Source organism: Budorcas taxicolor, chromosome 10 (assembly GCF_023091745.1).
Source record: "Budorcas taxicolor isolate Tak-1 chromosome 10, Takin1.1, whole genome shotgun sequence".
In the NCBI taxonomy this organism is placed as follows: Eukaryota; Metazoa; Chordata; class Mammalia; order Artiodactyla; family Bovidae; genus Budorcas; species Budorcas taxicolor.
Window position 1 is genome coordinate 79030321 of NC_068919.1, and position 27947 is coordinate 79058267.

General features: G+C 46.7%; 1 protein-coding gene and 1 non-coding gene across 3 annotated transcripts in view; one reads left to right on the forward strand and one right to left on the reverse strand.

The window, feature by feature from the left end:
• Positions 1–399: 399 nt before the first annotated feature.
• TRNAG-UCC (transfer RNA glycine (anticodon UCC)) lies at positions 400–472 on the forward strand. The gene has a single exon. It is a non-coding gene; the product is annotated as a tRNA-Gly (tRNA).
• Positions 473–17378: 16906 nt separating this feature from the next.
• Positions 17379–27947, reverse strand: part of DCAF5 (DDB1 and CUL4 associated factor 5) — a 91583-nt gene continuing 81014 nt past the window's right edge. For both annotated transcript variants that reach the window (XM_052646377.1, XM_052646376.1), the window contains exons 8-9: positions 25126–25253; positions 17379–19439 (exon numbers count right to left, since the gene is read on the reverse strand). In XM_052646377.1, coding sequence (XP_052502337.1) covers positions 17670–19439; positions 25126–25253 — 1898 coding nt within the window. In that variant the 3' untranslated portion in view covers positions 17379–17669. The remainder of the gene's footprint in view (positions 19440–25125; positions 25254–27947) is intronic.

Here is a 27947-nt window from a genome sequence, read left to right on the forward strand (position 1 = left end):
CTGAATAGATTTGAAAGAGGCAGGGAAACCAGACATGGAGTTCTTTGGGAGGGGGAGTTGGTGTCTCCCAGGCTGCCAGAATTTATACTCACAACAAAGCTAGCAGCAGAATCAGGGGCTGAGCCCAGGTCTGCCCCTTGGAAAAAGTCTGAGAGAAGAGGCTTCTCTGGGGTAGGGGCAATGCAGCCAGTAACACACAGACTACTCGGGTAGCAGGCTGACTGCCTGGGGAGGGGAGTGCCTATCGTCTGGGTGGAGTGGCATATGGAAAGCTATTTGTAACCTCCCTAGGGTGGCAGGACACCAGCACTCTAGCTGGGGGGCCAGTAGCTTCCCCCGTGTCTCCTCGGACAGAGCATATGTCACAATGTGATGCTTTATATATCCATTCACAGGAGTTCTTTGGTGGTCCAGTGGTTAGGACTCTGTGTTTCCACTGCAGGGGGCCCGGGTTCAATTCCTGGTCGGGGAACTAAGATCCCACAAGACACATGGCACAGCTTAAAAAAAAAAAAAAGAAAATAGATATTCATTTACTTATCTGTCATTAGTGTCATGAAAACATGAGCTCCATGGGGACAGAGACCCGCAAAGAACAAGCAGGTGATTCACACCATTTCTGTGTGATGAGGGACTTCCCTGGTGGTTCAGTGGTTAAGACTCTGCACTTTCAATGCATGGGACAAGGGTTTGATCCCTGATCTTGGAAGTAAAATCTCACATGCTGTGTGATGTGGCCAAAGGCAAAATAAAACGGGTCCATGTGATGAGCAATCTGGCAAGCTCTCCATCCCCCTCTTAAGAGAGGAAGTCAAAGTGGAAGGCCAGATGGCCTGGCCCAGGGGTAGTTCAGGCTCTGGGAAAATACTTGAGCTGAGGGTGATTCATAATTCCCATCCCACACAGTGAAACCAGAGACTAGGTTGCTTATCCTTTACTTCATTCAGTGCTCACAGATGCCCTCTAAGGTAGATTATGCTCTCACCATTCCCAGATGAAGAATCCCTGCCTCAGTGTTGAGATGCCCTTACAAGTTTACATAGCTGATAGATGGCAAAGCTGCTTCTCTCCAGGACCCAGAGTCTGTCTTTCCACCCTGAGCTGTAGAATGGGGTTTGAAGTCACAGGTGGTTGTTATGGTGATGGGGTGGGATGGCAAAGGTGAGCTCCAATAGGTGTTCTGACTGACTGCTGGCATCTGTTAGACACCAGAAGCCCTTGGGCAGGAGAGGAGACTTGGGTTAGATCCTGCTCCACTCGGACAGCCGTCTTGCCCTAGAAACACTGAGCATCACACGACTCTCTGATCTGGTCAAAGGTCCCAGGGCCAAGAGTAAATCCATTCAAATGGAGGGAGAATCCTGTGACAAAGGGGGTCATTATCCACGGGCCTAGCTTGGAGCACCTGTGAATTCACAGGGGAACAGCACACCTAGTGAGTCATCAGGTATAAAGCCCCCGGTACTGTGTCTAACACACAGTAGGTGCTCAATCTTGGGTTGCTATTATTATGATAAAGACAATATCCTTATGCAGAAATTAGTAGTAAATTGGAAAGCTGAATTTCCTTCTGGGCTGAGAGTTGGAGAGCTCCCCAGGGCCAGGGTTGTGGGAACCAGATGAAATTTGTTCCTAATGAGGGTTCTGTGGAAGCTCAGCAAGTAGTTCTATCAAATTAACAGGCCCAGCGGACACAAGGGAGCAGATTTCTTCCTGAGCCTGGGCCCTGCCATCCCTCAGCCCTTGGAAATCAGATTATCGGGTGGGCAGGGCCAGGGAGGAAACTGAACTAAATACAATTACCAGCCCTGGCTTGTCCATCTGAGCCTGGAACAGGGCAGGGAGGAGGGGAAGGCAGAGGGGAGTCAGAGCCTCGCTCAGGAAGTTACAAATCCAAGGAAGTGGACAGGACAGGCCCATCCCTGCTGCAGGGCCTTGTTTCCATGAGCCCATCCTGGGATTGTCTCATCTCCATGCTGTTCCCACAAAACACCAGTAACAAGGGCCTCCTTCCTTGGAGATAAGTGCAGTAATTCCTTTTATAGCTATGATCCCATCCAGCCTCGGCTTGAATCTCCCTAGTGATGGGGTGTTTGTTACCCATCAAGGTCTTCTGTTCCATTATTGATTCAAAAGCAGCCAACTGTAGGCAAAAGCCACTGATATCTGGCCTTAGATCTGGCCACAGAGTAGATGTAGAACTGTGGGTGGGCTTGGCCACATTTCCTCACCTGTGAGATTTGTGGCCTTGTGGGAGGCACTGGGCGGACGTTCTCCGTGTCCTTCCACGCTCTCCCATTGTGAGTTGTGACTTTCCGCACGGACTCTGGCTCATCGAAGGACATCAGCCCATCACGGTCTCAGGAGTCGACCTGGGCATTGCCTTGGCTGTGGTGGTCCAGGCAGAACCACCCCTTCAGACTTTCCTGCCACGACTGCAGGAAACTGCTCTTGCCAGATGAGAACAAGACAGCCTTTGCCCTGAGTGCTGATGATGAGGGCTACCCCGCATGGAGGAAGCCGGCCTGACACAAAGCAGACACACACGGAGGCAGAGCTGAGAGAGCTGCGGGAGAAAGGATAGGGCCTGAGAAATGTCCACTGTGTCCCAGAACTTTTCGGTTATGGGGGAGCCGATAAATTACCATCATTGTTCCATGCAGTTGGTTTAAGCTTCCTTTTCTGCCATGACCAGCCTGTTAATGGGCAGAGAAGCCTTAAACGTATGGAGATTTTTCCTATAAACCGGCTATACCTCAGGAAAATAATAAATTTTATTTAAAAAGTGAAAAAAAAAGTGTCTTTCCAATAGGAAACTGGCTTCTCGGAGTTTCAATTCAATGGCTGTGGTTACGGCACCAGCCATTCACACTCTGTTTCCACAGGAAGTGAGACCAGGGATCTGCTGACAGTCTCTCATCTCCCACCCAGGTCAGCAGTAAGCTAGGAGGGGTAGGGGTTGTTCTCAGCTCATCCAGAGAAAATGAAGCAGAGGAAGAGGAGGAGGAACAGGAGAGGGGTCCCAACAGCTCAGCTCATTACTGAGCCACCGCATTCCCTTTTCGGCTCCTACCGAAGTTGGGTTTAAGTTGGGTTTCTGTTGCTTGTATAGACATCTGACTCCTAAAACCATTCTTTCCATCTCTGCTCCCGAGCACCCAATACTGTCTGGCACATAAGAGACTCTCAGTTAAGATTATGACTTTACTTCCCATGATTTGGAGCCTTCTATCAATTTCGCCAAATTCAAGAATGTGTTAGTGTATGTGGTTGTCTCTTTGGAGAAGCAGGTTCGATTTTTGGAAGGCAGATTCAGCAAACGTCTCTCAAGTACTGTGCCAGAGTTTTCACATATATTACTTCATCTACTATCCAAACTGCTGTAGGTAATTCTATGCCCATTTCCCAGAGAGAGAGAAACTGAGGGTCAGAGAAAGTTAAGTAGCATTTTAAAGTCACCCAGCTAAAACTGACGAAACCAGGAAGAGAAGATATGTCTTCTTAGAATGACGCTGTTGACTAGTGATAAACTTACATCTAGTTAAGAGAACACAAAAGACCTTGTAGGTCCCTTTCAACTTTCATTGTGAGAACCGCCCCCCCTGCCGCCCGCCGCCGTGGCCACAAGCTGGCTGTGACCCTCTTTGGGCAGTGGCAGATATGGTCTGCATGTAGCTAGTCAGTCAGTCCTGCCCTGGAGTCAGCTTTGAGTCAGTCCCAGGGAGCCTTTGCCAGTGCTGGTTTTTGAATTAGAAATTGTTCATTGTGTTCTTAGTAACCTCAACTTAGAAGTTGCTAAGTTGTGTCTGACTTTGTGCGACCCCATGGACTGCAGCACGCCAGGTTTCCCTGTCCTTCGCTACCAACGTCCATCAAGCCAGAAGGGCCAGAGGCAAATGTGCACGTTTGAGGGAAATGGGCAGCGGGCAGGGTTAAGGTAGGTGAACCCAGTTCCCTGTGAAACCAGAAGCACAAAGAGGAAGAAGTTACTGGCAACCACGTGAGCATGCCCTCCCCCTCTGCCCGTTCAAAGTGTACAACAATTGTTATATATATATATATATATATATATATATACACCCTGAGTTGTACAACCATCACTATAAGTTTAAAACATTTTCATCTCCCAGAAAGAGACCTTATACCCATTAGCAGTCACTCCCCATTTGCCCTCAATCTCCCTTCCCCCAGTGCTAGGTTATTTAATCCACTTTCTGTTTTCTTTAGATTTGCTAATTCTGGACATTTCATAAAAATGGAATCACACATTTTGTGGTCTTTTGTGCAGGTTTCTTTCACTTAACATAATGTGTTCAAAGGTCATCCATGTTGTAGCATGAATCAGTGCTCAATGGCCAAATATCACCACATTGTATGGATATACCAACTGATAGAGTCATCAGCTCACGGACATTTGGGTTGTTTCTACTTTTTGGTTATCAGGGATCATTCTGCTACGAACATTCACGTACAAGTTTTTCTGTGGTCCTGGTTTAGTTATATATTCATCTCTGTTCCCCATTCCCAGGTTCCTTCCCACATAGGTAACCGTTTCAGATTACGTAATGTTTTTTAGTTAATGTGTTTCTGATAAATGATTCCTCTTGGGCGTGTGCATTTTTAATCTGCTCACATGGTGGTATTATATTGTAATTCGTTTTCTGTACTTTTCTTTACTCAGCTCTGTGGTTTGGGGATCCATCCATGTTGCCATGAGCATCATCTGGCCCATTGTGCTATCTGCTGTGGGCCCTTAGTCTGGACCCCCACTTCCACTTCATTGTCCACTTTGCTGGCACCGCACCCAAACCCACAGCGGACATCTGGTATGTGTCCCCTTCAGAACCTGGTGAGAATGGCTAAAACATACGTCGGAGAGAGGATTCCTGGGACGTAGAATATGTGCGTACTTACTTTGAGTGGTGCCTGACTATGAACAGTCTCCGCTGCTGGCAGACGAGACTGAGGCTGCAAGGAGTCAGAATTGTTCTTTTCATCCATTTTCCCCACATGGAAATAATAGCCTAAACAGATACTCATCCCGACTTGCAAAGCCTCAGGACATCAGTACTGAGATGCACCATGCCTACTGAATGACAGAGATAGACACACCTTTTTATTTCCTGTCTTACATCTCTTTACTAAGTTTCTAGGAAACTGACTACATTTATACCTCCTGAGCTCATAAAGCGAGGTTGTTCTTTATTCCTCGTGGATAAAATTTCTGAAGAAAAACTACTGTTTCAAAAATTTTGTTTTGCTCTTGGGGTGCAAAGATCTTTGACCCTATAAGGACCGTCTTCTTTTTTTCTAACCAGGAGGTGAGTGGGAGGGGACTGGCCCCTTAACCTGGAGCACTAGGAGCACCGAGGAACCGGGAAGAGAAGGAAGGATTCAAGGGATCAGCTGGGAATTTTCTCTGGGGTTTCTGCTGACTTCCTGGAGAGAGACTAAAATCCTTATGGATGGTGGAAACTGCGAAATTTCTTCCCTGGGAAAATGTCCTGCATTTTGGGAGGATCGACCACCTGGGCAAAGCTCGAAGCTAACACATCCCTTGGAGTCTCCTAGGGGGCTGGTCTCTTTCTGCTTGTTTGTTTTGGCTGCGCTGCGGGGGATGCAGGACCTTAGCCCCTGACCAGGGATCGAACCCATGACCCCTGCCATGGAAGTGCAGCAGGGAAGTCCAGGTGGCTCCTTCTTAAGGGACTAGCTCAGAGCTTACCCTACATCCCTGCACCCAGGGGTGCATCTTTTCACAAAGCACGTGCGTGTCATCAGAAGTCGTTTGCAAAGAGTCCATTTGTATGTAATGTGAATCCCTTTGTCCTCATTCTGGTTCCCTGAGTTTGGATTTCTCATAACTGGCTTTTCTTAAGTGAAGGCTGTCCTCCTACTGGACAGACCAAACCCCTGTTGGACTGTCCCAGTAAGTCGCTGGCAGGACCTGGTGGACAGCTGGAATGGTTGCTGCGCCCGTGAGGGTTTAGTGCTCTCTCTGCCTGTCGTCACTTCTTTCCCCTCACTGGCTCCTGGTTTTCAAATTCTAGCTATGCGAAGTGGCTTCTGTGGCTGGCTTTATTTGAAAGTATTTAGGACAAAGAGAGAACCCAGCATTTCAAAACACTGAGCCTCACTTCCACGTCGCTTTCTCATAAATGCTGAGAGGGAACAGATTAGGAAGAGGAGATGACGCCTTTGGAGAAGTCACCCTGATTTCCCACTTCCATCTGTCCTCAGCACTTTGCTCAATACTGGCATCATAGACATGGGGTCAAAGGTCAGCAGATCAATGGTCCTGGAAGACGACAAGATTACTATTATTCCTTAAAACAACCCATTTTTAAAAATTTTATTTGTTTTTTTAATATATTTCTGGCTGCACTGGGTCTTAGTTGTTGCGCACAGGCTTTTCTCTAGCTGCGGGGAGCAGGGGCTGTTCTCTAGCTGAGGTGCGTAGGCTTCTCACTGAGGCCACTTCTCTAGTTGCGGAACCCAGGCATGCGAGGGCTTCAGTAGTTGTGGTTCCTGGGCTTAGCTGGCCCACAGCATGTGGGATCTTCCCCAAGCAGGGATTGAATCGTGCCCCTGCATTGTCAGGCAGATTCTTAAACACTGGACCACCAGGAAGCCCGAAGACAAGATTATGATGAGACAAAGAGCGGCACTCTTTATCCAGTGCCTACTTCATGATGGATGTTGTGCTAATACTTGGGCCACTGGATGTGAAGAGCCGATTTATTGGGAAAGACTCTGATGCTGGCAAAGATTGAAGGCAGGAGGAGAAGGGGATGACAGAGGATGAGATGGTTGGATGGCATCACTGACTCAATGGACATGAGTTTGAGCAAACTCCGGGAGATGGTGAAAGACAGGGAAGCCTGGCGTGCTGCAGTCCATGGGAGTCGCAGGGTCAGACACGACTGAACGACTGGAAAACAACAACAAATATATATATACATATACATACACACACACATATCCCTTCCCCACTAACTGTGACCATATTATTGCAAGGTAAGCCTTATCTCAACTTTGTGTAGCCTACAACCCCAGGCTACCTTGGACACCACTGTCTACCCCACTAAGACCCTCATCTCTCTCTGACTCACTCTTCTGCTATTCGAAGGTGGCTGGGCTCTGCCTCAGAGCATGGGGAGGAAGAAGATTCCTTGGCACCAGGAAGGGGAAAGGGACGCAGGACTGTTAGTTCCCTCTCTGTGGGACCGAAGGCAAGCAGCGGCAGGAGAGAAAGGCCCAGGAGTGGGCAGAAAGGGGCACAGAGGGTCTGGTCACCAGAAGGCAGGGATGGTGCAGAGCTGTTTGCCAATCCCACCCTCTGACCCCTCAGTCCTTCACAGAGCAGGACTCATAGAGTGTCCCAGGGGGAGGGTGGAACAGAAGCACCTGGGAAACCGCGCAGCTGACCCTCTCCTAGGCCTTGAAGTCACCCTGAGGGCTGAGAAGAAGATTCCCGCGACTGTCAGCCCGGTAGGGGTCACAGATGTGTGGTGGGCTCAGGTTTTCCCTCCACCCGGCCTGTGCAATGACCTGGTCCTTGTGCTAAAGGCTGGTCAGAACAGGGGAAGGGAGAGTGGGGAAGGGAACCCTGTAGCGAGGGAGTCCATGGTGCACTGAGCAGAAGGGTGAGGAGAGAATGAAGGAGACTGGGACTCAACATGCTTCCTTTTTTGGACTGGGAGCGCCACTGGAGGGGGCTGGCAGGGCCATGCTGTGCAGCTGAGCGAATGGTGCCTCCCACTGTACTGGGAGGTGCCAGTCATGTAGACCACAGTGCAGATGGCAGCCCCCAGGGTCAGGCGCTCCACAGGCTGCAGGGCATAGGAGTAGTCATGCCCTCTGTGCCTAGCTGCTATTGTTTAGTCACTAAGCCGTGTTTGACTCTTTCAGGCCCCAAGGATTGCAGCAGGCCACACTCCTCTGTCCTCCACTGTATCCCAGTTTGCTCAAATGCATGTCCATTGAGTCAGAGATGCTATCTAACCATCTCTTCCTGTGCTGTCCCATTCTCCTTTTGCCTTCAATCTGACTCTGTCTGAAAAGCAACAGAGTCTTTTCCAATGAGTTGGTTCTTTGACTCAGGTGGCCAAAGTATTGGAGCTTCAGCTTCAGCATCAGTCCTTCCAATGAATATTCAGGGTTGATTTCCTTTAGAATTGACTAGTTGGATCTCCATGCAGTCCAAGGGACTCTCAAGAGTCTTCTCCAGTACCACAGTTCGAAAGCATCAGTTCCTTGGTGCTCAGCCTTCTTCATGGTCCAACTCTCACATCCATTCATGACTACTGGAAAGACCAGAGCTTTGACAGTATGGATCTTTGTCTGAAAAGTAATGTGTTGGCTTTTTAATACACTGTCTAGGTTTGTCTCTGTGCCTAGAGAACATTTTAGAGGCTACTGCCTATTCTAGACTTTGAAGGTAGGAGCACTCAGACGTGAGCATTGTCCAGGAATTTAAGACGCTTTCTGAAGAGGCCATCATCAGTCATAAGGTCAAGTGGTTCTGGCAGGGGCCCAGCCAGAGAGGTCTTCCTGACTGCCATGTCTTGTCCTTGGCCCCATAGGCACCCAGGACTGAAATGGCAGAATCCTTGATCTTTCCCTGCATCAGCACTCACAAGAGTCAATTCTAGTTAAAAAAAGAAAGTCTAAATAATCTCAGACACACATGAGCCAGTCCTTTACAATGAAGACATAGCGTAGCCTCTTAGGCCTGCTGCCCCAACCGTTCCATCTAGCTTCTAAGCTTGATTTCTTTCCAGTGGAGACCCCCAGAGGCATGCTTGCCATTGGTTCTTTGCCTTTTCGGGTCCCCATCCCTCCTCCTGGATTCCCATCAGTAAAAAGAGTGTAGATGTTTAGTGGGCAGGGGGTCCAAACCCCACTCCTCAGGGATACCTCAAGTATACTCGCCCATCTTAGAGGGAAGCGAGGTTGCCCACTGGATCCCAGATTAGGGGAGCAGAGAGAGGAAGTCAGTAGTCAGATGGAGGTGCTCACTGGACTCAGTTGACCTCACAAGGAAGACACACAGCACCCCAATTCAATAGGAGCCAAGTCTAGGGCATCCTCTCCAGTCTCTCTGTAGAGGGACAAGCTGGGAGAGTTGTAGGATTTGGACAGTGGCCTGAGCAGAAGGACAAACTTGCCTTTGTGTCAGCTCTTGCCCCCATGGTCGGCCAGACATGAACGAGGCAGGGTCTCTGCCAGCTCTTCCACCTGTTGGGGCTGCCCCACTGTCCCCAGTCAGGCTAAACTCGGTGACACCTGCTCGTGGAATGCCAACCCAGGCAGGTGCTTGCAGAGCAAAGTGTTGGAGTTTCCTTTGAGCAGGGAAGTTTAAAACTGAGATAAAGATGATGAGATCTGAACTGTAAGCTGCTTCTCACAGCTAGTTTAGGAGAAAGATCTTACCAGGATCCCACAGCCAAGATGAGTACAGAGATTTGGAGTCTTCTTCGGTCTCCAGCTGGGTAGATTCCATTTGAAATGTGTTCCTTCCTCTTCCGGTCCTTGGGTGCTCATACCTGGAAAGCTCTTCTCTCATTCTTGAGTGCCAACATACCTAAAACCTAATGAGCTTACAGAATGGGCATCATCAAAAAATCTACAAACGATAAATGCTGGAGCGGGTGTGGAGAAAAGGGAGCCTTCTTGCACTGTTGGTAGGAATGTAAATTGATACAGCCACTGTGGAAGACAGTATGGAGATGCCTTTTAAAACTAGGAATAAAACTACCATATGACCCCACAATCCCACATAGGCATATACCCTGAGAAAGTCACAACTGAAAAAAGTTACATGTACCCCAATGTTTACTGCAGCACTATTTACAATAGCTAGGGCATGGAAGCAACCTAGATGTCCACTGACAGATGAATGGATAAAGCAGCTGTGGTACATATACACGATGGAATATTACTCAGTCATAAAAAGGAACACATTTGAGTCAGTGCTCATGAGATGGATGAACCTAGAGCCTATTATACAGAGTGAAGTAAGTCAGAAATAGAAATATCGTATATTAATGCATGTATACAGAATCTAGAAAGATGGTACTGAGAACCTACTTGCAGGGCAGCCGTGGAGATGCAGACACAAACAGACTTATGGACATGGGGACGGGGATGGTGGAGAGGGTGGGACGAATTGAGAGAGTAGAACGGAGACATATTCACTAACATATGTGAAATAGATGGCCAGGGGGAATTTGCTGTATGACTCAGGGAACTGAAAGTGGGGCTCTGTGACAAACTAGAGGGGTGGGATGGGGTAGGAGGGAGGTTTAAGAGGCAGGGGACATGTGTATACCTATGGCTGATTCATGTTGATGTATGACAGACGCCAATGCCATACTGTAAAGAGTTATCGTTCAATTAAAAATAAATAAAAAAACCTGATGGCCATCCTCTGATCCCTTTGATCTTTTCTTCCAGTCTCCCAAGACGTTTATTGCTCCCCTCTGAAATTCATCCGAGATTTGCTGACCTTTCTGGGCACTGAAACATCAGGATGGCACTCAGCAGCCTACGAGCTGCCAGAGTAGCTGAGAGGTGCAGCGACAAGTCACGTTCGTTAGTATGAGGGTAAGGGCCCTGGTGTTGATTTTCTGAGGGTGAGGGCGGTCCAAGCTCAGCTATGGTTTTCCTTTGCACAAGGCTCTTCCCTCCTTGCCCTGCCTCCTTACAGGCCATCTTCAATCCCCCACTAGGGCTGTGTACTGTCGTCAGACCCCTGCTGGAGTCACACTGAAGGTGGGGAGATCAAGGTAAGTGGCCCCCTCCCTCCTCCCCCTAAGAACTACATCTAGGTACAGCAAGATGTAAGGCAGGTGTCAGACTCAGAGGCCAGGCCAAGCCACTAACTGGCCTTGGGCTCTCCTCAGAAACGAGGGGGTAGACTGGACAATACAGCTACGCACCCCACCCCTTCAGGACCAGCCCTTGCTACCCTTTCTTTAGCTTCTCTTCTGGCAGATGTGTTTTATTTGAAAAGTTCCCCGCCTCACCCAACCGCAGTATAATTTCACTGTCTCTTTTCCACCAGCAATTCAAATCCCTCCTTTCTCCTATTCCTCTGCTTACCCTCTTCAAAGGCCTGTGCTCTGAGATCTCTATTCCAGATCTGGCCTGAGGCTTTAATGAGCGGGGACTGAACTCTGACCGTTTCCCCTCTTGGCCTAGTCGAACTTCTTTTTTTTATGGTTAAACTTCTTGAATTAGATGTTACAAAATATTTAACACACATACACATGTGAAACAATCCTGCATGGAAAACTCTGGTCAAAACTTTTCTTTGGCACAAACAGAACATTTCCATGGCTTCCCACTTCCTTGATTCTCTAGGGCTGGCCCATGGCCAGATGGAGGAATTTTAGCTCTCAAGGCCAGAGAGAAGTTTGCTGTCCCAGCTCCTGAGGTCTGAGTCATCTCCAGTACCACCATATGAAGACAGTAGTTTAATAAAGTCTGCCAGTATCCCCCGCCCCCTAGCCCCGAAGGCTTGCTAATAGTTGAGCAAGGATCTATAGTTGAGCAAGGATCTATGGGCCCTGTCAGCCAAGTCTTGTTCTTTTTTAGAAGCTCTTAGACAAAGCCTTTAGACAGCTGGCTCCCCAAGTTGGAGGTAGTGTCCAAGGGCTCAAACTCAGCCTGGTCCACTATAATCGGGATAATTTACTCTTTTCTATGATCTCAGAGTAAGGTTTGCTTTTGTCGAATCTGCGTGCATGCTCAGTGGCCGAATTTTTGCGACCCCGTGGACAGTAGCCCACCAGGATCCTCTGTCCATGAATTTTCCAGGCAAGAATACTGGAGTGGGTTGCCATTTCCTCCTTCAGGGGTTCCCAACCCAGGGACAGAATCCATGCCTCTTGCGTCTCTGGCATTGGCAGGTGAATTCTTTACCACTAGCGCCACTTGGGAAGCCCCAAGGATTGCTAACAAACAGTAAATTCTTTCTCTGAAGAACTTAACTTTCTATATTCCTTGGCAGACCCCATCCAAAAAAGCCTTCTTCATGGTTGCTATCAACAAGCAATGAGGGCAGAGTAGAGAGGATATGCTAATGAATGCAAACACTTAAGTGCTTTCTATACATCGGGATCTAAGGCACAATAATACGCACGCACATGTGTGCAGACGGTTTATCCTATAACAATGTACTGGCACTTTCCCCCATTTTACACATGAGGAGCCTGAGGTTCTGAGCAGCTGTATACTTACCAAAGATCTTGGCTCACCGGTTGGTTCTGGTGGCACTACAGTGATGTCTCAGGAATGAGAACTCATAGGAATGGGATGCAGATAGTACGTGGAATTGTTAGGGAAAACACACTGACTGAAACCGCCCACCCTGGCCAGGCACCACAGTAACCATTTGCACGTTATCTTACGACAGGAGGTCTTGGGGGAGGAGCACAGAACTAACCAGCTACTACCAACCAGAATTCAGGAAAGGTCGAAAGCAGAAGCCAGGTGTCCTGCCACCTCCCAGAATCCTTCTCGCTGGCATCCATCTTGGCTGAGCAATGCATGGAGTACCAGGAATGACCCTGACTCAGAGTGGTTGGCCAGAGAAAACTCAGAAGTTAAATCCCATCACAATAAAAATGGAAATTGCAAGCCACGTGCCTGAGCAGTCTTCCTAGGTACCCTTACCTTCCTGCTCTCCACCCAGGTGCCCATTTTCCCAGTAGTTTCTTGCTTTGTCAGCACATGTCTCCTCAGACAATTAATTTCTGAGTGTTAGACAAGAGCCCACTCTTGGGCCCTACAAGGGTCCCCCCAACTTCCTGCAACAGTATGGAAAGAATGACATTTTAGAGTTGAGAGGGACCTCGACTGTACAGTTCCCAAGAATCTGAGTGATCTTCCCAAGGTTCACGAAGCTACTCCATTGAAGAATAAATACAGAATCCACTTCTTTTGTTATTTCAATGCTATTTCTATCCTGCTCACAGGTCTCTCTTATGAGGAAGGGAAAACAGACATTAGCTTTAATAATTTAAGGTGGGGTCTTGGAGAGATCAGAAATGTTAAAACACACTTGACTCTGAAAGAAAAAATAAGTTTAAGAAGTGGTAAGGGGAAGCCCCAAATAGTGTCACGGACCATAGCATCTATGACTAGTCCAACAGGGAGACGTTACCCTCTGAAAGCCTATACCAGTCAGCAACAACTGCATACTCATCTGTTTTGGGTACCTGTTTCAGTGTGCTGGTTCTCAGGATTATTTTTTCTTGGAATGTATGCATTCTAGCAAAGCGAATCTCTCCCAAACCAATCCTTCACTTTTATTGACTTCCATTATAAATTTGGCAATTTTCAAGAATTTTGATGACCCAGTGTTTGAGGCTGATCTGTGGCATGTTCAGCGCTAGTTCTGTGGATCTGGAAAGCAGTGTGAAGGCACCTAGCGTTTCACTCCTTCTACTGCAGCCTTCCTATTCTTCCCTTCAAACATCTTCCATGTTAGCTTCCCTGGACCACAAGAATATCTTATGGCTAAAGATCTGGGTTAGCACCCAGGTAACTTTCTGTTGTATTGCCTTTCTCCAGCCTTGGTGGAGGTACTGACAAAGTCAGATACAGGGAGACTTGAAAGCTAGCATTCTATATTTCAGTTGGAATATTCCATTAGCTCATGGCTTTGGGCTCCAGAAAGGAGTCATTTCCCAGTAATTTGAAATACTAGATACTCGATTTCCTTACAATGTGACTGTCTTGTAGATAAGCACTGTGGGCCCCTGCTGCACAGCTCCAGTAAACTCTGTTGAGTGAACAGGACTGACCAACTCTTCCTGCTGTCCCTGGCCATGTCAGCGCTGGCCCAGTGAAGTTTATCTTTGCCTTTCAGCCTCCTTCCTGAGAAGCATCTTACCACCTTTTTACTAAGAGTGAAAGGCAATTAGGGTACAGATGGCTTAGATTTTCTTTTCATATACATTTTTCTTCTGCTGCATGTGGGAAGCACTGTACTTTGAAGAAATTCAAAATTATTCCCAAGACACTTAATGTTATTTTTACTCCAGCATGAGTGCTCAAGGACAAATGAGCACTTAGATGGAAACATCCTGCCTGAGAGAACCACACAGCTTGTCCAAAGCCCTTATCCTGATGCTGTGGGCAAGTTTGGACTCACCGAGCTATACTTCACCTTTGTATTTCAATTGCTGGCATGTTGCCTTGCTTAGGTCATAAGGGATGGATAGTCTTCCTTTGGCAGTATAGATTTTCCTCACAAGAATTTTGGTTAGCAAGAACTTTTCAATTAACTGAAGGAGGCAGCTTTATAGGCAGGAGATATATGATGGGTTGGGTTTATTTTTAATTTCTGTTAAAAGTTTACCATGCATGTCTGGGACAGGGCAGGAAAAGCAACTTGATATTTGGAAACATCAGAAAACATAATTCTTTGGAGGCTGTTTTCAATATCACTTTGCTGCATCTTTCCCTCAATTCTAACAAAAGGGTCAATTCCAGGATTTCAGTATCCTGAGTTCATAAAGCCTGGGAAAAGAGATCAAGTAGATACTTCCTCCAACTCTATAAATTTTGTGCTCCTAATGTGACCTTTGTCCCAATACCTAGAAATGACCTTGACCACTGGCATCGAGGCAGTGTACCACAGTTTTTCTCCTAGTGTTCAGGGTGGCTTTGAATCAAGTTTCCAATTAGGAAAGAATTGAAACAGGAAAGGAATAAAGGAGGAGGGGTGACTAAGCAACCGAGTCTCCCCTGCAAGAGAAGAGGAAGCCATAAGAAGTGAGTAATAGGTTTATTTGCATATACATAAGAGAAGAGCTAGCGTTGCTGGGAGAGAGGCAGGGCTTGTGAGGAGGTAAGGCTTCAGCAGAGGAAGGCACCTTGACAAACAAGGACTCCGGGCTCAGTAAACCAAGCACAGTTGCAACCTTCTTTTGCCCCAAGCCCACTACTCATTTACCTGTTGTCAGAGAGACATGGGAATTACTTACAAAACCAGGTGGTAAATAAAGTGGAGGGAACCAATTTTATAAATCTGGACCAGCCACTTAAAACCTTTACGTACAGGATGCAGAAAAAACCCATAAGAGGCACCTTTGAATAGTTCAAACCTAATCAAGTGCCATCCGCCCTGTTAGTAAAAATAGCTATCACGGAAGACTCTGGGGATTAAATGTCTCTCCAAAGTTGAGGCCTCAATCCTACAAGTTTAGGCAAAGGGACTCTAGAAGTGGAAGTTCCTGCCAGGTTTGAAAGACCATGATCACAGACAGGAGATCTCTGGGGATCAGAGTGGAATGGCTACAGAGACACGCATTTCTCAGCCTGCTTCTGTGGCTACGCTGTGGGGCCGAGCTCCTAACAAGCAGAATCCGGGGTGTCTCCCAAGGATGGAAGGCATCCTTGCTAAAAACATCTTTTCTTGGATTCTAAAGTTGAACCAGAATGAACTTTGACCTCTTTTCTAAGTATCCAAATGAGATAAAGGCTCTTAACATGAAAAAATCAAGTTCTGCATTTGGGAACAGCAACTACCCAGTGGCTAGTTCTCAAGGGAGCTTCACCTACTTCTTTTTCTCCAGGAAGACATGTGGATTGTCCTCAGAGAAGTCAGAAGTGGCCAGCTACTGACTAGATGCAGTAATATAAAACAAAAAGATTGGACATGCTGACTAGGAAGGGGAAGAGAAACACACACTGAGTGATTATATCTTTTTTTTTTGTATATAAAGGATTAAAAAATTCCAATTTAATAATAAATTTTGGAAAAGCAAATGTAAAATGACTTGGGCTTATAAAACCAGAATTTACAATTATCTGTGTATAGTCAAAGACAAATCATAGAACCGTTCTGATTACAGATTAAAGTAATTCTACTGGTTACAGAATCACTGACCCACTCCCCGGTGAGATTACAGTTGTTCAATTGCAAGCATCTCCACCGCTACTCACACTCCTTTGTCTCCTCCTCAGACAGTGTTTTCACAGCCAAGTCACAGCACACACACCAGGCACGTCTTTCTTTTCACAAAGCTTAGCAAGATGATCCCTCCTTCTGGCTTAGATCAACAACCTTCCTTTATAAATAACCCCCCTTCCCCTGGTCACTAAATTCGTCCACGTCTTCATCCTCCACAGGCTCCCTCCCCTTGGTCCCAGTTCCAGTAGGACATGTTCATCCCTAAAAAGAATGCTGGATTCGTGAGGCCACACCAGTCACAAGCTAGGACCTCTCTAGGCCAGTGGCGCTGGGCTCCTAGTTGTCCAGCACCTTTGTGCTCAAGAAAGCTGTAGTGTTCTCTCTCCATCATTTCTTCCCAGCATTCTCCTGCCCTTTCATGACATCCATGCCAATAAGCTGTCCGTCATTCTAGGTTTCCCTGTCTTGTACAAGTCTTCATTAATAACCAAGTGACTGTAACTACCACGGCAATGCTGAAAAGACCCTTGTCTTTTCTTCTCTCAATCTTCATCTACCTTCATGAAAAGAGTCTCCTCTAGAAGCCGGTGACTCCTCTCTCCTTTCTCTGCATCCTGAGGGACCTACTCAATAAGAATCTGCTACTCTGAGATGCCTGCTCTGCAAGATCAAGTCACAACACCGCAGCCTCTGTGGACTGCAGGTTGGAGGGAAGATGCCAGGCCCACCAACTCTGATCGACCATTTCGGGTTAAACCAAATGAACGCAGTACCACACTCTGCTCTTCCCTACACTTCTTCATTAACACACCTATAACATCCACTTTAGTAGTCTGAGCACAAAGCTCTCGAGAGCTGTCTTTCCCCTTCTTTCCATAGGCTGAGACGCCACCATGCGGGGCCAAGGAAGTGCCTGTTGGCCTTCTGAGTGCCTCTTAGGAACTAGCACCTAACTTGTTAAAGTGTTACCCACAACTAGTTATATTTTACGCCCCCCTACAGTATGGTGTTGCACCACTGCTCAATTTGCAACCAGTGAACTTTACCAGGGATCTATGTCCTCTCGAATCTGGTCTTAACTGCTAACCTCTCATTAGCATGAAAAACGCTCCCCTTTTAGTACACCTACTTTAATGCTCAACGAAGAAGTGCCACTGAGAAAACATGGAAGATTTCTTTAAGAAAGGAACCATGCTTTCCTTTCCAGCACAGCCAGTGGGCTGAAGGCCTATTTCCACTCATCTCCATTCTTTCAGTGTAAATCCACTACTCACTGGCAACACAGTCTGATTTAGCAGGCACTCATCATTAAAACCAGAACATCTATGGCATATAAACGAGGTGAGATGCCAAAAAACACAGATCCATAGAGCCTTTCTGATGGAGAATGGAAAGAAAAGTCTGAGACAGTGAGCTCACGCGTGCCAGTGTACACACATGAGAACAAGTCAAACGTCTCAACAGGATTTACTGTAACAGAATCTGCACAGGTACACTATGCTCAAGTCTTACTAGAAAGGACTCACTTGCATTTTTTCCCTTTCTTAACGCAGCACGACCAATAGCCAGCTAAACATCAGACCCATTGTTGAATAGAAGGGAGCAGCATCAGACACAAAATTCCAGGCCCTGGTTTTACGTGCCTTTAATACTATTTTTCCTTTCCTCTGTGTTCACTAAACAGGATTTAAAATTTTTGTAAAGCTACTTTTCATAGCTTTTTGTTTTCCCTTTGTATTTATCATGTTTTTAATTTCTTCTCTGAGGAGGAATTCTCCGAATCTGGGTCTTCCAATTCGATTCGGTGCCTCTTGAGGCCACTATGGCCATGAACAGCTCTGCTGCTGTCTGTGTCTGGGGGGTCAGTGGGGTCCTCTCTTGTTCCAGCACTGGGGGACTCACAGGCCATTTCAGACCCACAACAATCTTTGTGTAGGAGTATCCCTGTCAGGGACAAGTTATCGTGGTCAGTGTCCACACGTCCTGGGGAAGAGCAGGCCAGTGCCTCCAGCTCCCCGAAGTTCTGCCCATTGTTGTGGGGGTGCGGGGGGCGGGGGTGCAAGCGTCCATTGTTGTGGTTGGCACAGATGGTTTCGAGGCTCCTCTCCTCACTGTCATCAGACTGGGTCCTGAGACAGTTGCCAGACCCGCTGCTCAGAGTGGAGCCAGATGCCTTGGGGACAGGAGGGGAGGGTGGCTCCTCAGCCCGGCTGCTCAGGGCCTTGCTTAGGGCCTTTCCATTGAGCTTCTTGGTTTCAAAAGTGTATTCTACAGTGCCACCATTGTTGGAGTCCTGAGAAGCATCCTCGGGGGCCTCTGCCCAAGGGTGGCCACTGGGCTCGGGGCCTGGGCCATTGTTGGGGCTTACGGCAGAAGTCCCCTCTTTAAAAGCATCCTTGCTGCGGCCTTCCGGCGGCAGGTCCTGGGTCCTCTGGGCTACGGCCACGTTTAGACAGGCTTCCTTGCTGGAAGAAGGGGCTGGGTTGTCCTTGTGGCTGGTTCCCGCCCTCCCTTCATCCGCCTCCCCAGACACGAGCGAGCTCTCTCCATCTTTGTTGTTTGAGTAGGAGATGTAGGAGTAGCGGAGCCACTTGTAAGCTTTATAAATCTTCCTCTCAACCGACTCTATGTCGGAAGTTGGCGATGCTCGGCTTGGCTGAATCTCCAGAGCGGACGCGCTCCGCTCAGGGGAGGAGGTTGGGGAGGAAGAGAGGTCATCTACTTTGATCTGGGGGTAATCGTAGTTGTCTTCGCCAATGTAGGTGTCGGTGGGCTTGGGCGGGGCTCCGGGCCTCTCTTCTCGAGGTGTCTTCTGCCGGCGCCGCATGGCGTTCCGCTGCCGGGTGGATGCGCGCCGTTCGTTCAGCTCCTCCTCGTCCTCGGAGCTGCTGGAGCTGCTGGAGCTGCTGGACTCATCTTCGGGGCTGGGAGACCGTGGCCGGGGAAAGAGGTCTGTGTCCAGTTCCACCTCACAGGCATTCTCTTCAGAGTCAGACTCGTTGGAAAGGGCCAGAAGGCGTTTGTCCTGGTAGCGCCGCAGGGCAGACAGGCGCTGCTGGCGAGACGTGGCATCCTCACACGAGGGCAGTGGCGGGGTGGACGCCACCACGTTTGTGGCAGTGACCCGCAGGGGGCCCAGGTGGAAGGCGCTGTCGGCAGACTCATCCACTGTGGGCGGAGGGGAGCGGGGCAGTGAGGCCGAGGACTCGGAGTCGGTGTAGCCCGAGCGCTCGCTGACCCCCGCGTGCAGCTGGAGGATGGTGCTCTCGCTGAGGTCACTGTCCGAGTCAGAGCTCCAGCCCTCGATCTCGCGACGCACCAGGGAGTCAAAGAAGGCCATCATCCGGGGGTCTTCCTGCACAGACTGGTTGGCGTAGTCGTGAGACAGGCCACTCCCACTGTTCAGTACAAGGCTAATGTACTCTTCGTGGGTATAGAGACAGCGAGAATCATCCTCAATCCGACCGTCCAGATCTCCGGTACATCCTGGCTGCTTGTATGGGCTCCAGATCTGCACAGATGGTGAAAACAAAACCAAGGAAGCCTGAATGCAATGTATTCTAAAGCAGTTGGCCATTAAGAGCTTCCCCAGACTCTCCCTGTCATTTAGCCGGGACTTGCTAACCAACTTTAGGCCCAGGATAAACACATACCATGACTCCCACTGCCCCTCTCCCCTTTAGCTTCCTCTACCAGTAGCCTGGAAATCACAATAACCCCCTACATAATCTCTGAGGACAGAGGATGACTTGAAGATTGGCCAGTGTGTTCAAAACTCTCAGAAGATTGGAGAGGTACCACTTTTCCAAAGTGAAAACAGACCCAGCAGTCAGTCCTCTGCAACAGTTAATATTTCAGCCTATAACTACTTCTCCCCAAATGCAACATTTCTATTTTTAACTAATGGGAATTGCTTACTGGAGCTTGGTAAGAATAGCCAACTGCCTACACTGCAGTTCCCTCTTGGACATGCAGGCATCAGTTACCCAGGAAACTGGGTTCTCTTAACCAGGGAGCTGCTGGCTTGCTCCCCAACTTTTCTGTTAGCTATTGGAATAGGCAGGACTCACCCTCCAAGCTCACAGACCCATCTCTTAAGAGCCCTCCACTCCACAGTCAGACCTAGGCGCTCATAGCCAAAAAGTGGCCGAACTAGGATTCAGACTAAAGTCTGTCTGAATGCAGAAACCCAGCTTTATGAGCTGAATTAAGTTATGCAAAAGTGGAGTTCAAGGTAATTAAGCTGTCACTGCAGATGAGAACGATTAGCTTCACCTGACTCTGCCAGACTGGTCCTGAGCAGCACAGAGAAGCTCGGTTATATCAGCTGGTAGTTATGGCAACTCAGATGACATTCCAGGTGATTTTCTTGCCTTAACAGGCTCCTGTCTATCTTTAGATGGCACCCAACCCAGAAAGTAGTGGCTTTTTGTTCACTATCCTCTATCAAGACAATGGCTTTGCTTCCCCAAAGTTATCCAAGGACAAATTCGCCTTCCTGTGAGCATGCTCCTGAGGCCCGCTCCCTCCATGGTTTACTTTGATCTCCCAGGAGGCAGCATCTCTCAGGAGGATCCCCAGTTTAAGAGGGGCTGAAGAAACCTTCTAGGCTAGGTCTCTTCACCAATTCCCAATTCGGATTCATTCCTCCTTCAACTTTGTCCTCTGCCCACAACTCCTCAGGTGTCCTCCCACCCCCAGCTTCACAATCTCACCCAGGGGAGTGTTAAGGCAGTGATTCTCAAACTATGGTGTGAACATGAAATACCTGAAGAATAATTAAAACGCTGACTCCTGAGCCCCACCCTCAGAGATTCTGATTCAGTAAGTCATGGGGAGGTTACCAGGGCTCTGCACTTTTAATAAGCACTCGAGGAGTGAGAAAGTGGAGGGACCAACTTTTAAGAAACACTGAAATATATTAATAGTTAGCATAAAATAAGTTGCAAAAAATAAAGGCTTTGTCTGAAGCGATTCTCAAATTCTTTGTGAGACCCAATGTTTGGGAAACATTTAGATCTGGTCTTTAGCAACAGGCTCAAGCTATAAATGACTATCTTTGCAAACAGATGTCTCTGGGAATAAAAGTTTGGTGGCTTAGGAAAAAAACTGAAAGGTTCAACAAGCAAAGCCCTTAGGATGCTTTGGAGTCATAGTCTATACACTGGGCTAAATCTCATTCCCGCAGTTAAAAATGGAAAATGTTACTAACCATGTTATATAATATGAAGATAAATCCTTATGTACTTCCCAGAAACTCAGAATTTAACAAAAGAACAAAACATTCATGGTGAGATGCTTGCTGGCCCAACTACCCAACAAGCCTGGGTTTTAGTCTACTACCCAGCCCCCTACATCTTCACTTCAGGAATGAAAATCATAATACTGAAAGTTGGCATTTATATGCACTCTGGAATGTATTAAGCTGAGGTAGACTTTCATTCCTGAAGCCTGGAGTAATGGAACAAAATGCTGGATCAGAAGGCAAGAGGCTTGAGTGTGGGTTCCCACACAGCTCTAGTTTTCTCAGCTCCCCATCTAAACAGTGAAATTAGACGGGTCTCATGCAACCCAAAGATTCAGAGCAAAACAAAAGATCCATCCCAGATGGCCAGGCTCCAGTCCTCAAGGGACCTACAGCACAGAGCTGTGGGAGAGGCAGAACAGGTAGGAACCTGAGCCTTCTCACTCACATGGCCCAGAGCAAACGACTTCACCCTTGAAGCCTCTTTCCTCAGTTGCAGACATGAGAAGGATGAAATGATGTAACATATGCCAAAGTGCCAATAACTGTAGTGCTTCCTCCTTCATTTGGCAAACAAATACCTCAACTGGAGGTTTGAGACTCATCCTCAAACAGACTTTGGAACACCAGAGGCACTGACCATCCCAATTATGTTAGTCCTCATCCTTGAAACATCAATTTCAAACATTCATGAAATTATCTTTTTAATATTGAAAGTCAACAACTCAGAAGTGAAGCAATGAAAGCACAGCTTTCTGTTGCATGTGAACTGTGGCTAGATATCCCTCCTCATGGGACAAGGTTCATGAGAAAAGGAGGAGGGATGTGCGGCTTTCTCTTGAAGCCCAGTGACAGTGACAAGTTTAGCTCAAGAGGCTATTGAGCAAACAGATGCGGTTCAATTCTCATTCAAAAATCATTGAAATGGAACGCAATTTCAGTAACAAGTGTTCTGACCCACACAGGTGACCGTGACATGCTTGATGTAGCATCTCTAAACCCTCTTCTCTCTCTGCACTATTATACTAAATTCAGACATCTGGCCACCTACCAAGAAAAACGACACAGACAGAGACTTATGTTGTCATTCAGGGGTGCTTCACACTCTCTAATCTGGATTCCAAGACTCCCTGGGCCCAGGTGTGGCCTACACCTTCCCAGCCTTACATCTGAGCCCTCCCCTTTCTGTGCTCTTCACTCTGGCCAAATGATCATTTCCTAAACAGGCCCTATGCTTTGCTGCTTGTGAGCACTGACTCATGAGCGTACTACCTGGAGTGCAGTAGGTGATCAATAAATATTTACTGATTCAGTAAAATAACGAAATATCCAATCTCTCTCTTTAAAATGGCCCTCCCATCTTATTCCTTTCTTTTCTTTTGCAGACTTTTTTCTTCAAAATCTAGTTCAAGTATTCCTTGAGATAGCTCAAGTGTACTGAGATTACCCCAGATGGGGGGGAAAAAAAATCTCTGCCTCCCCACACAGCAATGTTTCTATCTCTTTTGTACTTTGCATTTTTCATTACTTTTATTTCTTTTTTCTCCTACTGGGTCATCAATTCCTATGGGGACCTGCATTACCTATCTTTGCATTCCTCACAGGGCCTATCGCAAATCACACATAGTAGGTATGGTTCACAAATACTGGGTGAATAGACAAATACTGGTCTTTGAGGAAAAAGAAAAAGCCAGCAATTGTTCATCTTTCTCTCTCTTATATTTAACTACCAAATAACCCCATTTTTTGCTAAGTGTGGGCATTCAAGAGAATATAAGATCTGTTGTGGGTGAGAAGAGCCTGGTTCTGACTCCTTTCCTTCAGGCTAGTAAGGCATCAGTAAAGGACAAGTCAAGGAGAAGGTGGACCAAACAGAGACAGGTGGAGACAGAGGCTGGCTGGATTAAAGTATGGTGGAATGATGCTCTTTGAGCCATTGACTCTCTCAGAGAAAACACAAGAAAGAAAGAGATTTTTTTTTAAGATTTTTTTTTTTTAAGAGGTGATCATTTTTAAAGTCTTTACTGAATTTGTTACAGCACTGCTTCTGTTTCATATTTGAGTGTTTTGGCCACGAGGCAAGTGGGATTGTAGTTCCCTGACCAGGCATCAGACTGGCCCTCTCTGCATTGGAAGGCAAAATCTTAACCACTGGACTGCCAGGTAAATACCTGAAAGTGACTTTTATTAAAACAGAAACTGTCAGGCACAGGTAACCTGTAAGGCACTCCTACGTGTCGTTCACTTGACAGATGGGAGACAGACTCGCGCTGCCCAAGGGTACTGTTACTGACTTAAGGTTTCCAGTGGCTAAACATGCCTCCTGGTGGGGCAGGGCTCAGACCCCACTGGGACCTGGGAGCAATGAGTTCTACAGTTCAGTCTGAATATTTTCACAGAGAAAATACTCTCTCCTTTAAGAACTTGGCTAGTCTCCAACCTCTGACCTCTTGGGTAAGGATTCCAACTGACTAAACAACGACTGGGGAGACTTAGCACAGAAGCATCCTAGGGCGTCAGCCAAGCAGGAATCTCTCTTCTAAAGGAGATGCTCAAGCAGAGTTCCCTGATAAAGAGAATGATGTCAATAGGACTATGGAGGACATGCTACTATACTAACCTGTGAGTCACACCCTAAAAGAAAAGGGAAAGCAATATGCAAGGGACAGGCCGGTTCAGTGATCACCCAAGTGAAGGACTGCTGAGATGAACAAATACAGCAGGAGCACCAGGCCACTGCTGCCTTCCCACTAGCATAGAAAGGGCGGCTAGACATCGACAAGAACAAAGAACAGGGCCCTGTGCTAGCCTTACCACTACTGGCTATAATTAACCCCAAACAGTAAATTTATAATTTACATCTCATCCTCTGCAAAAAGAAAAAGTCAATAAAAACAATCTAAGTCTAGGTCTAGCCCTGTTTATTTATGGGTAAATAAATGTATGCAATCATGAAAGTCAGCCCTGATCAACAATAAAACCTAAACAAAGGGAGTTGGAATAACGACAAATAAAAATACTGACCCATACTCCAACATTACATTTCTGATAGTTTCCTCTGCCTCAGACGTAAGTTGGATAGTTTTTTAAAAGAGAACAAAAGAAAATGAGAACTATCCGTTTATTACAAATCAATCTTCACATTTCCCCTGAAATCTCCCTCAAGTTTTCAATTGTTATTTTGGGGGAAAGTGAGGAGTTTCATGTTTTGCTGGGGGGAAGAGGGAGGAGATATCACCTATCCTTACTTAAAAGTCACATCATCACAGGGTCCTCAGGAATTCATCATTTGCCTTGAGCCCTCATTTTCTCAGCTGTGGAGAAGGGTTACTAGCAGTCCACTGGAATGTGAGTGATGGGCAGTGGGCCATCCTTCCATGGATACAGGCCAGGCTGGCTCTCTCATTTACAAGCTCTAAAAATATCCCTTGGCAGGGTTACGTTCATTCAGTCAAGGTGCAATTGATGCAAGTGTTCATCCTCAATCACAACCACATGAAGTGGTTTTTGATATGTCCTGAGACAAGTTAGCTATGGTTCTGGAAGTCACTTGTTGTATCTGTGCCATATGAGTACAGCAATTAATGCCAAGTGCACACCCAGTAACTGAGGAGATGGTAGCTTCTTTATCTGAGATGGGGTTTGGAAAGCAGAATTCATCAGACTCCAGATCAAACGCCATTGGAAATGCAGCAGCATACAGGTAGTATCTGGTTTCAAAGCCTCGTGACTAATTTTTAAGAAAACAGTTCCCTATGAAAGGAGGTTTAAAAACCACTCTCTTGATTATAACATCAATTTTTCCATATTTTGTAATATGTCAAAATAATTGAGAATTCTGATAGACCTTTAGTATGTTTAGCTATGACGTGCTACATACATTGTTTTGTTTTTTTCCATTTATGAACTTGCAGTGATTTCTCCCAAAGGACAAAAGGGGAATGTGCCTCACCTTGATAATCTTTTCTACACCAGAAGAGCAGATCATGTAGGTGTGGGGGTTAAATCGGACCTGGTTAACAATAGACCGATGCCCTTTCAGCACCATGAAGGCTCCGTTGACCACCCTACCAATGCCACCTGGGAAGACAGAAGGAAAAAAAAATCAAATGATGAAACAGATGGAAGTAAACAGGCTCCAGTAATGGCAAACAAACAGCTCTGAACCAGAGTTGAAATTTTTTACTAACTGTATCACCAGCAGAATGCCTAATCTTACAGATAAAGTTGCTATGGAAAGAAGGAAGATGAAATATCTCTCAGCATATGTGCTCTTACCCAGAGCCTTTATTTAGCCTTTAAGCATTGCCCACACCCACCCACTGCAATTCCATTGTCAATGAAGCCACAGCCACTTAAAACACTTCTCAAGTTTTTGATCCCTAGGATAGAATCCCAGTGTTACCTTAGAAAAGGCCAGTCATAAGCAAAATGAAGACTGATCTGCTTGGGAACAGTTAGGCAGCTAAGCCAGGGACATGCAAGAACCAGAAGCATATAATTACTTAAGTGTACCCAAAACATCACTGATCCAGTTGCCCTCAATTTCTATGATGAAAGTAGCAAACAAAACATATAAAAACCTCTGGGAAATAATGGAGAAAATCCTTTCTTCACTCTGACAGGGAGAACTAAGGATAAAGCAAGGAGATACGGGTCACTTTCACAATAAGCAGAGTCCAAGTATGGAAAATTACACAGGGTGGGCCTTGAAGACATCATGTATAGAGACCACTGACAGAAAGCAGTATCTTATGGACCATCCTATAGGCTTTCTTTTTCAATGATGAGAAAAGTACCAGAGGCCTAGAACTTATAACGCAGATGAAAATGTCATCATTTATGAACTTGGGATAATCTTAAAGGTTCAACTTCATTGGTAAGGGCATCACACTCCCACAGGACACATGCACCCAAGTCGTCACTTTTAAGCAGCCATCAACAGCTCAGTACACACAGGCTGACATGTGCTCCTGGTCAACTGGCAAAATGTGATATATAGACACAGACGAATGAGTGCTCATTTATTTAAGTAGGGAGAGCCTTCGCAGACCCTGCCAGGAGCACGGCATCGCTGGGGCACAAAGTGCCATTAGCACCACCTCGGTTCCACATGCTCCACCCCAGGGCCAACTTCTCTCTCAGTTCAAACATTCATGCCAAACACTTCTCATCTCACTATCTGCAGGGAAAATGGCTAGAACGATATCCCTCTTCTAGGGATAATCTGGTTCTGCAGAAGGTGTCTTCTGCTTTTGGCCTCCTGACACAACTCCTCTTTCACCTTTCCTGCCTCATGAGAGATATTCCTCTCTACGGACATGTACATAACATATCTTGTTTTTTTTTTTTTTTAACAACAGCAAGAGGTTGGGAGACTGCACTGATTTGCTTCTGAGTGGTGTCAACTTGGCTAGCACCAGGTGCTTACTCTACTTGCCGAGTGACAAAAATGTCCTCTCCCTAAATTTTGCCCCATGTCTGACATTATTAGTATCTGAATAACCCAGGATGGACAATACACTTATAGCCATTTGTATTTCAGCCCAACATCATCACATTTGCTAACAAACCATAAAAGAGGAGAAAGTAACTAGGACATAGGTGTGTTTTTATGGAGACAAAAGAGTCAGGAAAGGTTTAAGCACCCAGGTAGGCTGCCATGATGGGAACACCTAGGCATCCTGAGTGCACCAGGTTCCTAAGGTGGCGAGGGAGGAGGGGAAGGTAACCTGAGCCTAGTCAAAACAAAAAGAAACTTGAGAGAACTAAGAGGGATCCATGGGAATCTAAACCAGTGGTCTCAATACACCCCCAAAGAGTTCCTTTGGGTCTGTTTCTTTTCTATAAATGGCTGATTCAACAAGCCGCAATCTGGCTCATGGATTTCTTCTCAATCCTACGTTTCAACAGCCTACTCCTATCCATACCTCCACTGGGGTGGTCACTAGCAAAAAAACTTATGCTTGAACCTAGTACCAATATCGTTGAATCCTTCTGCTTCTAAGAAAAGGAATTTAAGTGACTCAGAGAATTTCAGTGACTTCTTCCAACTAGCTTGGCAGAGCCAGAATCTGAACCACAGTCTCTTTGGTTTTAATGCCTAATATCCTTTCCATTGTATAAGTGGCCTTTAAGAGATGAAAAGGTTTGAATAGGGATAGAGTCAGAAGGTCATAACCAATTTCTAAATCCTTCTGGGAGTCATCATATAAGTTGGTTTTCATTTTAAGTCCTGAATTTAACAGGGGGTGGGGTGCTTCCTGGGTGGCGCTAGATGTAAACAATCCACCTGCCAATGGAGGAGACACAACAGAGGCGAGTTCGATCCCTGGGTTGGGAAAATTCCCTGGAGGAGAAAACGGCAACACGCTCATGTATTCTTGCCTGGAAAGTCCCATGGATCAGAGGAGCCTGATGGGCTGTAGTCCATTGGGCTGCAAAGAGTTGGACATAACTGAGCACACGCAGAAGTGGGTAAGGAAAAGATTCTGTCCAATGGTATTCCGAGTGCAAGGTCTATAGTATCAGCACAGGACATTTCATCCCACTGCCAACACCAAAGAGTCTATGAAGTAGAACTGGATCTCGTGCACACCAAGAACCTGGAGTGCAACGCCTGAACTAAAGCAGGCACTTGCTATAACTAAAGCCAGTAGCCACTGCTGAATGGACAGTGTTTCAGGAGAGGGCAGTTCTACAGTAAGTACCACTAAAGGAGGACTTTGGTGAGATGGTAGGTCTCGTCTTAAAGAAACAGCTACCATACGACCA